Genomic DNA, 13196 nt, shown 5'->3' with positions numbered 1-13196 from the left:
ATTAAGTAGGGGAGGTGGAGGGAAGAGCAGATGAGAATTAACACATTTTGGGTTATTTTTATAGACTAATTCAGTAATCAACTACTCAAAAGAATGGATCCCTTCTACCATTAACTTGTGCAGGAAGTGAAACACATGTAAAATGTCCCTTAAGGGTCTTACAGAAAAGAAATAAATCCCTGCAGCATCTTCCTCTGATACCAAGATGAAAGGCAGTAACACATTCTGGTGAATATTGCTAATAAAATCACAGAAGTTTATTAATTTTTAATCCATTATACTCTGAAAATGCAAAATATTGCACCTATGTAACTGAGGCTAATTTGAAGGTTACTTTAACCAGTTTTACTAACGCATATATGTTTTTTCTTAATTGCACATTTTTAAAAAAAAAGATGTAATCTCTGCAGCAAATAACGGATCTGACCACTGAAATCAACTGGATTTCGCTACTATCTGAAGACACGAGGCTGAGATAAACATGACATATTCTTATATGCAAGAAGAGAAAATCGCAATGTGCTTATATAAGGAGCACACAGCCTTGGCTCCTAGATGTTTGTTTTGTATGCAGTCTAAGCAATCTTCACCCAATATAAGATAATGAGCATTCTAAATAGTTGAAATAGCTCCCGGAATAAATAAACACCTATTTCTTAATCAAATTATTCATTCTGAATTACTAAACTGAAAAATTGCCTTGCCACTATATCTAAAACTAACCTTGTGTTACATGTGGTTTTTTGTGCTTATTCCAAGTGCCTTAGAAATGCCTCAGAAACACATTTAGCTTTGCTTAAAGGTGAGCCACGCTGTGTCTCCAGTCACACTAATTGATATAAATACGTAGCACTAACAAGGGATGATAGGGTAATCACATGTCATGACTGCAAATTCAAAAGACTAATGTCAACTGAGAAACTGAATTTTCTGTTTTGAATTATCTTACTTTAAAAACAGGCAAATTAATTTAAAACAAATACAAACAGAATTGTACTAAGTTTTTCAATGACACATTGTAATGCAAACTGTCAGGAAAACCTAACTTATCAGGCAAGAATAATCCTTCTGGACGTCATAGCTGATTGCTTTAGTTAAGTCCTAATTTAAATGTTTTAAGGTGTATATACAAGTCCCTGACAAATTTTTACATCTCAAACAGTTCTTCTCAGGGTGGAAATGACTGAACATCATAAAAAGCCCAGATTAAGAAGATGTAAAAAAATCAGAATAAGATAGCACAGAAGAGTTGTTAAGAAATATCTGATGCAGACTGAAATATTCAACGTGATCCACATTTTTGAACTTTTTTGATACAAATTTTTGCACTTCAGGGAGATGCTGCAGAAACTACCTATGAAGTGTGCAGAGTAGGGAGGCGGAATTTTATTGGTTAAGGACTTTTAATAATGTACACCTCTTGCATGATACAACATTTCACCTTATTATAAAATAAAATTTCATTATGCCAACTTTATACTGCCTCCTTAGACACTGGTTTATTTGGGCTGTTTTTTGAAACTATGTAAAAGCCACTCATATATTAAGTTAATCACAATACACCTCAAAACTTCATATTTTAAGCATTCTTTTGCCGTATCAAGCAACATGAATACCGTATTTTGCTTTTTTCCCTGTTTCTGCCTATCTGGGCTACTGAGATTAATAGACACAAAGAGAATAAATATTTAAAGGAAAGACACCTACTTGACTGCATGGTTCTGGCTGAGATTTCTGCTGTTGAGGCACCCAGGCCTTGAGGAGACCGTGCAGCTAGGCGGAACAGGTACAGGCTGTTTGGCCTTAAGCCTTGCAGGCGGTACGAAGTAGTAGGTTCCGTGGAAACCCGTTGCTAAATGTAGGTAATAAGAAAATGCCTTGGTTAGTATTCAGAGACTCTGAATTCCCTGTATTGCCTCCATGCTTCTGTGCTGGGATAAAACCACAGAGAAAAACTTGGATTCAAGAAAATAAAGCAGAACAAAACCAAACTAAACAAAACCAAAACTGAATACATTTCTTTTGATTAACAGTAACAAAGTATTTTTTCAAGTCAACAGTTTAACGGGTGAAACTCAGAGCCACAAACAAAACTTGACTCTTTGAGGAACAAATAGCTACATACAAAGTACAAAAGGCTTGTCAGACAATACCACATGAACAAAGCCTTACCTATAACTGTCTTTTACATCAGTGATTTTATAGCGTAAATTATCTTGGGTTTAACCTTGTAGTTATATTTGTATTCAAATTATTAAAAGCAAATTCTTCCACAGGGTAACTTACTAAGCAGCAGCATGCATTCTATTGGGAAGTGAAATACAGACCTGGCCCCCTTACACAAAATAAGCTTATGAATTCACGGTGTATGTGTGAAGCTGCCATAAACATAAGTTCGGTTGAAGCATCAGCAAGGACTTGAAGATGCAGGAGAAACCAATGAGGCTGACAATCTCCTGTGCCCTTCTGAGAATACTGGCTTCTTTCTTTCTCTGTGACACCTGTTAAAATGGCATTTTCCCTACCAGAAGAACAGTTTATTCTACAGTTTATGCACAAAAACGATAGACGCCCACAGACTGAAAATTTTTTGTGAAGTAATGGTACAGAAAAAGTCTATTGCAGGTCTTAATCTTCAGAAAGAGCCTCCTGTTTTCTTCTCAGTTATTACTGAAAGATAGGAAAAGCTCAGGAATTCTCTTACACAATGGCACAGAGAAACAAAAATTATCTGAGGCTGAAAATACATTCCAAAGTTCAGTGTAAGTTCAAAAAAGGCTTAATGGGTCCATAAAATGTCCTCAAATATTTTTGATTCCGAGTCTTTACAGACAAACAGGCCCAAAGAGACATAATTAATGTCTGAAACTGGATGGAATTTCTGTGGAAGATTCATTGCCATCTACTGCAAAATTCCACTGGCTGGTAACCACTGACAACATTTTCTGCTGTTTACACACTTTCAGTCTGCCACTGGGCTAACTGCTGAGCTTAAAAAAACGTAAATATCAAGGCATTTCTACTAAAATAAGTTACTAGAATATGAAATTTAAACCATTGCTGCAATTTATGTCCAACTTATTAAAGATAACCTAAAAGATGCACAATCTTGCCACTTACTTCCTCCCCATGCTCTCCATCTTTGTAAACCAGTTCATAGCTGGAAATGGTATCAGACCGTGGAGGTGTCCAGGAAAGCAGTATGCTCGTTTCAGACTCAGGTTCTGCTTTGAAGTTCAATGGTTGACCAGGCACTAAAAACAAGTTGAGCAGTGTTGCCAATTATTACTTGGATACTTCAATATTTTAAAACCTTTTAAAACGTTATCTGAATATGGTGTGCAATATTACTTTTATTTATCTTACTGAACTTAACAGATTGATTCACAGTACTATGAAACAAAATTATCTAAGCACAGAAAAAGTAAAATGATACATTCAATTGACCTGTTAAAAAAGTATCAAGGATTTCAAATAAATGCTTTTGCAGTGTAAATAAAGCAAACAGAACTGAAATGCAATTGAAGAGATGCCTGATGATGAATACCAGCAATCTAGTAGCCTATGTGTGAAATAGCAAATACATACATCTATATATTTGTGCGTGCATGAGAAAAAGCTAATAGAACATATGATTAGCTGAAATAGTCTAGAATAAAGTGTTAAACCTATTACATGCATTTCCAGACATTAAATTTTTTGTCTTAGCTCATAAATGAAAGGTAGTAAACACATCCTAGTCTTTAAGAAGCCACCCACATACAAAACCCAGCTTGTTTAACCTGAAGTGGTTATCCCCTAGTGAAGAGATATTCAGCTAATTTCTCATTAAGTATTTCCAACCCTTTAGTATTTCCAACCCTTTTCAACTACATTTAAGAATGTAGTTGAATTTCTAGTGACAACACTATCTAATTGCAAGAAGCAAAATGCACTTTTGACTGCACTAGTCAATAACTATCTTGCGCAATGGTCACAGAAATGATCCAAGTTAAATGTTATCCTAATTTACTTCTTCAAATGTGAAGCAAATGATAAGGTTGACTATGAGAAGACAGGAAAATGTAACCATATCATTGGATTGTGTACAACAGTTTTGGCAACCAAGTTCTAAAACATTACTTTCAGTTAATAGTGCCATTGATAAGGCAGTTTTCCACAGCATTTCTAGCTGTTCAAGAATAAAATGTGACATGCTTTCATTTTTTCAGGGGAAAAATAAAAAGATGTACTTCTTAGCACGCACTAAGAACAGGTGTAAGAAGTAGGATGTGACAATAATGATGGTTTCACAACATTTATCAGAGAAGAATTCTGCGACAACATTACAAGTATGTTCTTTTGGTACAGTAAAAGACCTAAAAAATTCACAGAGTAAACTGTTAAAATAATTTGGTATTTTCATTTTTATCTTCCACAGGCTTCTACAGAATACCAGCCTGAGGAGAACACTGCCCTTGTGTATTCTGCTGCAGATTCAATATCTAACTTTAACATAAACATAACCTTTATAAATGAGGTGCATATTCCTCCAGCTCCTGGGTGGACTTTATTAATGAGTGAGTGAGAGTGAAAGGAGACCAACTCTTTTACAGGAATAAAAAAGAGACAAGACTAATTAAACATTTTTCTAAAAGGAGTCTGGTCTAAAAAGAGACCACTGCCTGGGTCCTGCAAAGTGCAAAGAGGAAATGATACCAAAGCATGGGGAACCATTAGAGGAAACATCAACTAAGTATTTGTGACAGATTCTAATTTTGCAAGAAGAGGCTGCATTGCTGGTGATGGCTCAGCTGGGAGAATGGATGGCTCCCAACAGCACTCCCAGCAGTGACAGAAGGAATGGAAGAGATGTAGCCAAGCTCTTCACAGAGTGTGGCAAGGGAGAGGCAGTGGTACAAATTGAAAACGTGAAAGGTTCGGGACAAGGCAGAAATGCAGCCAGGGCCCAAGGAGGCTGGACCATACCAGCCCTGGGGTGTTTTGCACATCAAGTGGGTGAAGCCTAAGAAACTCTGACCCCAGAGCTGAGCCTGACCTGGGCAGTGGCTGTGGCTGGACACTTCCTCAGAAAATCATCCTGCCAGCCTGAATTGTCCTGTAATGCTATGATCTGTACTTAATGTATGGATACATGAATTGTAGAACACAGCCAGGCAGTAATAGTAAATGATCAGTCAAGTGACTCATATGAAAGCTGGTACCATCTGCTATGATAAATATGGCAGCAGATGGAGAACTAAGGGTATTTCCTGGCTCTCTACATGTTTTAAAACCCTCATTCTCCAAGTCTTGCTTTTAGAAAAACCCAAACCCTTTGTCATCTCAGGTCTGCAATTCTCAATCATTTTATAATACAAGCTGATGGCTAATTGGACTTTTCCAAATGCAATTTGTCAAAATAATATCTTGCTTTAAAATTCAGTCTCCCCTTGGATTTTTTAACCACAGTTAGACAATTCTGATGCTGTAAACACTGAAAGAAGAAAAAGGTGAAAGGGAAGTCTGCATTGCTCCAAACAGATAAAAAGATTACAAAGAAAGAAAACAAAACCAAAATAACAGAAACTAGACACACGTTATTGCCAATAAACTCTGGTATGAACACAGCACCAAAGTAAAACTCAGTGAGTTCTATAAGAAACCAGCTTTGCAAAGGATAATAGATCGATCAAGAGAATTTACAATCAGTAGGGAACCTAAAGGGACCAAGATTTTATGCTTCTGATTTCTCTGAAAGAAGCATGAAACTCTACAGAGGAACTCTTACAACTGAGGAGCTACTGTGCTCCAGAGTTTTTGCTTTTTAAACAAAATACGTATTTTTTTGAAAGAACAAGTCCTAATAGAATATGATTTAAAAATAAAATGGGTAACATGCAAAATAAAATGTGCACTGTGTAACATACAAAGTAATATGTGCACTGTGTTCTCCCTATCTCTGCTACAACTGAAATAATCTCTTCTAATGAGTCTGAAGATACCTGAGGCTTGCAGTATCAAATAAAGAACCACAGCACTCAAAATAACTAACTACTATATATTTCAGATTTTAAAAAAGTATAGTATATTATGTCAAAAGTAGTCAGAAATCCATAAATCACTTTCTTCAAATATTGTCTCTAACTGACATAGTGGGAGGCCAGAGAATAAAATAAAGATCAGACAGTCTTAAAGACAGAGTCTAACTTGTCCTGTCTGAATGACCAAAGAACACAGTGAAAAGATAAAATATCAGTGTGTGAAGCTAAGATCCTCAATACTGAACTCATCTCGTTAGCATTTAAATGAAGTAAAACAGAGACTACAACACTTAACAAAGCTACCTGTGCATTGATAGTTATTCAAAAGCTGAAATAGTCTTTCCTACCTGACCAGAAATGTCCCTTGAGCGAAGTTTTAAAATTTAAGTCAGTTAAAAATATCCTGTATCCCACCTCAGCATCAATACATAAGGGTATCTCAAAGGGGGATGCCACAAGGACAATGGCAGTTTCTTTCCAGTGGTGGCCACAGAGAGGATGAGGAAATGGCCACATACATGAAATGGCTAAACACAATAAATTACTCCTTAACCTGAGGGAGAGCTTCTTTATATTGAGGGTGGCAGAGCACTCTGGCTCTCAGGAACAGGCTGCCCAGGGAGGTTGTGGTGTTTCCCTCTCTGGAGACATCCAAAACCCACCTGGACATGTTCCTTTGTCACCTGTTCCAGGTGACCCTGCTTTGGCAGACGAGTTAGACTGGATGATCTCCAGAGGTCCCTTTCAACCCTAAATTTCTCCCACCTGCTTTCCTGTTTTTTGAGTTTCTAGGTACATGTTCTCAACTCTTTTCAGGTGTAAGTCCATTTCATGGAATGCTGCAAAAGACACTAGGCTAAGACAATGGAGTTTCAGAGACATCAGGTCTCCCCATTCATGAGTTCATGAAAAAAATTTAAATTTCTAAAAAAGTAGCTAGCTTGCTACAACACAGAACAGTACTTAGTTGCTACCAATTCTTTCTCTGAACTGCTAATCTTCTTTTACCACAAGAACTCCAGAAACATTAATTTTGTTGAATGTAAGGCTCCATTTATTTGCCCTGCAAGTCAGATACTTGAAATTCTCATTACTGCCCTTTTTCCTACGTTCAGAGCATGACCCTATAATAATTATAATAAATCTCAGTCTTCAAAGAATGGAGAATCCTTAATTTAAAACTAATATGTTTTGTGTTTTAAGTTTTTTCCACAGAAACATATGCTACCAGGTAAACCTTCATTTCTGTGAATATTTATTCTTTTTTCCCCCTATCTCTTTTTCCAGTAATCCACTATTCAAAAGACCTTGTGTACTCTCTCCTGTCTTTCTATCTAAGCTCAGAAGAAAAACAAGACTCACTTATTACTCTACTAGCTGGCCTCTCTTTGCAGGTTAAAAATTAAAGGTAAACCCAAAATGTGACAGTTCAAAACTCTAAAATTTCTTGGTACACACAGTAAAATATGTTGTTTAGAGTACACATTCTTAGACCAGTTTAAGCCCAGAAAGGAGTTATGAGAAGGGCAATCTGAGCAGCTAAACTGGACACAAGCAAATTTTGTTTTCTAACAAAGTTAAAAAACAAAAACAAGAACAAGAACAAGAGCAAGAACAAGAACAAGACCAGGAACAAGAACAGGAACAAGAACAAAAATGAAAAGAAGTATCACACTAAAACTTATATCAATCTTTCTTAGTTCTAAAATTTGGTAAGTCAATTAACCTACATAATAGACTAGTCCTGACTCCATCCTCAATGGAATCTAATCCTTTGACCCAAAATGAGGAGTAAAGACTTTCTTAACATTTTGAATTGGCTTCCTTTTACTCAAAAGGTTCAGCTCCACAGCTCTCTTCTGATTACAGAACCTGTTAAAATTGGGTCTTTTTATCATAAAGAGATCACCGCTGAAAACAACTGGGCAATATGACATGGATTTGCCTTCAAATGCTTAAGAAAAATACTGAACACCAAAACTGAAATTTTTTGGGATTTTTTTCAGTGTCTGGTTGTCTGAAAAATATATATTTCTCTTCTCCTCAAACTACACGCTCTCAGTCAATATTTTAATTAAAAACCTAAATTTCACCACCAGCAGAGTTTCAGCTCATTTGCAAAGAAAGAAGCCATTCATACGCCTGTTTCAAAAGAGTAATTCTGCTATACTATGAAAATAAAAATTCCTCTGAACAGTATTTTTAAGAACAAGTTATTCATTTTTATAATCTCTCTCCACAGATCAGAAAACACTTAAGGCAGGAAAACTCTGAACCATCTAACAGAGCCTGTAAGTCACACATGTCAGCAAGACTTTCTTTTATATTGCTTTAATATCCCCAAAGTGAGGGTTAAACTAAATATATACATAATGGCAGGCTTATTTGTTTAAAATAAAATCAACCAAATGTAATCAGCATCCCATTCCTACTTTAACTATTTTGAAATGTTTCCATTAAATCCCTTTTCCCTGTCCTTTAATGGCACTTTATTTTAGCTTTAATATTTGGAATGTGTTTAATCTTGTGAGATTTTAACTAAAACAATCATAGTCAGATGTACATAAAAGCAAATTGGGAAGAGAAGGGCAAGGAGGGCATTTTCTTCTATGACGTTCACTGAAGAGAAACTACTGGATAGAGATGGGCAAATCCTAGTTTTTAACCATACCCAGAACTGGACCACTTCATTTAACTTTTGTAGTTTCTATTTCTTTTACAACCTAAAACATTTCTATTTCAAGTAAAATTATCAGTGCTTAAATATGCTTCCTGTACGACCCATTCTTTGTTTTCTTTCAATTTTTTTAACATAGTCACAATTAAACATTGAAATAATGTATTAAGAAACCCTCCAGCACTGTTAATGTTGTAATTTCTTCAGATTGCAACGGTAATCCGAAACAGATGGACTTGCTTATTTCTCTCAAGTGACCTCTGAAAGTAATGTAACTTGGGCCACTCCAGCTGAGCCTCAGTGCTCATTGTTTTGATTCCTTCATCCTTCACTGGGGAAGCCACTGTCAGACACTTGCTAATCAAAGAGGTTTACAGTTGTGAGTGAAAACACTGATAAGGAGCTCACTAAACCTTCTTCTGGAAAAGCCTTATGAATGTGGATTCAATCAGAAGTCAGATGTCACTATAAAAACTAGTTCTCTGAAAATGGTTGCAAATGCCAAAATTATATATATTATATATAATGTGTTGTATACATTGACATTTACATCTGCAAATTTCATAACTTCTTAACTGCAAACATCTAGATCTTTGTGCAACACAACACCTAGAATGATTCCAGGACAATACATCAACTTCTGTCTTTTTTTAATGCATCTTGGTAAAATGCAGAAGTAAAAACTGGATGAAACATAACTATCTACAGTTACACTTTAGAGAACTATTTTTAAGAATTTGAGGGATGCTAAATTCTGCAACAGGAAACTTTCCTGTACTAAAAAATTCAAGTACTATTATATATTTCTAGGAAATCACTGGCCAACAGTAATACTTCATAGAGCTTTCTCTAAACTGCTAAGGACCTTTTATATGTTATTGCTACAATAAAACACTTTGTGCAGTGTAACCCTACCAGAGTTTCTCACTTTAGATTTCATAAAAACTTTTCTGCCATGTTTTTTACTGTGCTTGCTTGTCCTCTACTAGTAAAACTAATTCATGGACCTAAAAGTTCTTGAACAGAAACAAAACAACCTAACTGCAAACATAAACCAAGAAAATAGTGACCCTGTGGAAAGCATTTTGTTGGGGCAGCTTTGATTTGACTTATAAATCCAAACCTGCTTGCTTGAACGTACACAAAGGTTTGCTGTATTTAATGCTCTCATGTTTTCTGTGCTCTCAGAATCTTTACTAGCTATTTGAATGCATATGCAGTACACATATATTTTGTATTTCCAAAAGCAATATTCCCTAGTGTGATACGGCACAGGAGAACTGGATGACACCTAAAGAAAACCCACCAAAACCTACAAGTAACACCTCAAAAAAAGCTATGAAGAATTAGTGACAAGCAGGTTTAGTGCACAGAGCACTGCCAAGCAAAAGCCGAAAGATTTGGCCACCTCCAGGATGAAGGTCTCCCTGAGATTTCAGGTGCACTGCAGATACAGTTCTTGACACTGATGTAAAAAGAAAGCATGATGGGGTAATTTCCACTCTGCAAAGATAACCTGCACTGTGGAATTGAGAAAGGTTATCTGCAAAAACTGCCTGAATAAACTGGCTATACTTGAAGGGTAGTTTTTTTTGCAACATTTTAAACTGAAAGTCTCTCTAACAAATTTTGCTCATTGCTAGCTTACCTCCTGTTTGAGTGATGACTTGAATGTCACTAGAAAGTGGTCCATCCCCAACAGAAGTAAAAGCAAGAACCTTCACAGAGTATGTTTTCTGGGGTACCAGATTCCCAATAGTGGTAATATGGCTGTCAGCCACATTGTGCTTCATCCAGCTGTTGACATGTTGAGTGGGGTCCATGGTGTAATACACTCTGTAACCTTGAATTTGCCCATTAGGTTCCTCGGGCTCTTCCCACTGTACCAGAATGGTGGTGGAGCTCAGCATACGGGCCTGTACATTGCGTGGTGCACTTGAAGGTGCTTGTTCTGAAGTCCTTGTTGACACAGGCTCGCTGGGTGGCCCTCGCCCAATGTTATTCACAGCAACTACCCGAAATTCGTACTCTGAATATGGGCTTAGGCCAGCCACGCTGTAGCGTGTTGTGGCCACACCATCAATTTCCTTATATGGCTCCTCTGAGTTTTTGGGTTTGTGTTGAATTATGTAGTACGAAACTGGCTCAGGGTTTCCAGAATCCCAAGTCAACGTTATGCTAGTTGCTGTGCTTTCTGTCACCACAGGTGTTCCAGGAGGTTTGGGTAAGGCTAAATACACATAACGAAAAATACACTATGTTAGCACTATGCAACAGTAGACATTCTTTATTAGAATAAAAAGCTTACAAACAGTAATTAAGAACAAAAAAAATAAAATAAAAGGAAAGACAAAATGGAAAGGAGTAATCTGTTCAGAGCAAGCTTTTGTCAATTATGATTTCCTGCAAAATCTACTGGAAAATCTTCAAGTTCTTTCCAATGCAGTTCATTTGTCATGAATTAATGATACTGACTTCTGTAATAAATCTGTAACCATATGCAGAAGAGGAATCTTATAGAAAGACAATTCACAATTACTACTGAATTTTCTTTGAACCTCTCGTTTCCAATTACTCAGTGAATATGATACTTGGGCACCCAGCAATTCTGAAAATCAAATGACTGGATCTTAAAGGTTCCTGTTGTTGATAAATAAACATGCCATTTCAAGATCATTTCTTTAACTGAAACGAAGGCTGGGAGCTAGACACAGGACAATAATGGAAAATTATGACTAACTTATTTTAATAAAAATTCATTATTCAATTAGTGATTATAACTGCTGTCTGAACCCGTATTTTGTCCAATGCTAGTGAGTGCTTAGAAGATTTACCCTTTTGATTTAAGAGGGCAAATGGCATTTAGACCTTTCAGTGTAATATGTTTGGTCAGAATGAAGGAAATAAAAGACAGAACTGTGACCAAATAAATGTGCTTGAGATATACCTTTGACAGTTATCTGCGCTATTGCTTCTATAACACCAAGGGTAGACATAGCAACACAAGTATAGTTTGCAGACTGTCTGACATCATTAAGCTCAAGGACGTTTCTCCCTATTGGCATATCATCCTCAGGTGTCAAATCTTCTGCTCCTAGCATCCATTTCACATATGGCATTGGTGATCCCACCGCAACACAGGTGATATTTACACTCCCGCCAGGCATGATCTCATGATTTGTTGGGGGTATAGAGAACCTGGGTGGGACCCGTCGAACTGGAACAAAACACAAAAAAAAGGTAATAACATATACAAAAAAGGAAACTGAGTATTGCATAAAGACAGCATGCAGTGTACAGACACAGCTTATTATTTTAGCGTTTATTCCGGTCTGCCAGAAAATATATATAAGAGAAATAAGAGACTAAACAAGAATTTTGTCTGCACACAATATGATTTATTCTGTATTTATTTGAGGATATTATTAGGCACATTCATACATAGGCTGATTCAGACCTGCTAGGGCCCCACATGTAACTAACTACATACTAACAATACACAAACACCATGCAAAAGATATACACGCACACGTGCACGCACACACACAGGCGCACATATATATATGCATTTTTTATGCTGATACATATATATATGCACAGAAGAAAACTGGAAGGTCAACAGCATGCTTGAGTTGATCACCAACTTCAATGCTGCATGCTTCCAGTTGATGTGAATCACATCGTCACATCACAGTCCTGGAACACACTGCCTAGAATAAATTGAAAGTGCATTTTCATTTGCTTTCAGACTCAAAGTAATGCAGCCTCAAGACCTCACACTAACACTGAAACAAACATTAAAAAAATATAGAATTGCACACAGATTCAAATATATATATATATACACACATATGTATACATATATACAAATGTATATAAATATACATATACATATATATATATATAGAGAGAGAGAGAGAGAGACAGATAGAGAAAGAGACAGAGCCACGGAAAGAAACTAGGCAAAGCCAGTACAAAGTACTGGATTTGGTCATGCAGGCAAGCAAATGACAGAAACTGTAGAGAATCATGCTTAGGAAAATGTCTGAGTAAAAACTGCAGAGAGAAAACATCACCAAAAAAACCATTGGGTGAGGAAAAGAAACTTGAAAGCGATGGGAATAGGATAGGCTGACAGATACAGGAGTTTAAGAGGAGCATAGCATTTGAGGGAGAAGGAACTTTAGATTAAATTTAAGGAGTTAAAAAGCAACTGCTAGGAAGAGCGACTGGGGAAATAGCAGAATATTGAACATTCAGGATTCCACTATGCTCACAGTTTAGGGAAAGCAAAATAAGGATTAATAATAGTAGACATTTCTGTATTGATAGCAAGGGGTGGCAACCTTAAACACATAGCAGGACATTTCACTAACAGAGTAGTTAATATTTAAACAAACACAACACCGAGAAAATTACCAGGCAATAACAGATCAGTGTTCCTGCTTCAAATATTCTCAGTGGTGTGCACATGTGTGTAGGAAGTGGAAGTGACA

At 36.5% G+C, this 13196-nt stretch overlaps 1 protein-coding gene across 1 annotated transcript in view; it reads right to left on the bottom strand.

Moving 5' to 3' along the window:
• The window catches only part of PTPRD (protein tyrosine phosphatase receptor type D), a 366121-nt gene that overhangs the window by 121000 nt on the left and 231925 nt on the right, over positions 1-13196 (bottom strand). Inside the window, exons 7-10 of the mRNA XM_050987010.1 lie at positions 11648-11917; positions 10349-10930; positions 3121-3254; positions 1708-1852 (exon numbers count right to left, since the gene is read on the bottom strand). Of these exons, the coding sequence (XP_050842967.1) occupies positions 1708-1852; positions 3121-3254; positions 10349-10930; positions 11648-11917 (1131 nt within the window). The remainder of the gene's footprint in view (positions 1-1707; positions 1853-3120; positions 3255-10348; positions 10931-11647; positions 11918-13196) is intronic.

Source organism: Serinus canaria, chromosome Z (genome assembly GCF_022539315.1).
Source record: "Serinus canaria isolate serCan28SL12 chromosome Z, serCan2020, whole genome shotgun sequence".
Lineage (NCBI taxonomy): Eukaryota > Metazoa > Chordata > Aves > Passeriformes > Fringillidae > Serinus > Serinus canaria.
Note: the sequence above shows the minus strand (reverse complement) of the source record. Positions and strands in the feature narration are given on the sequence as shown.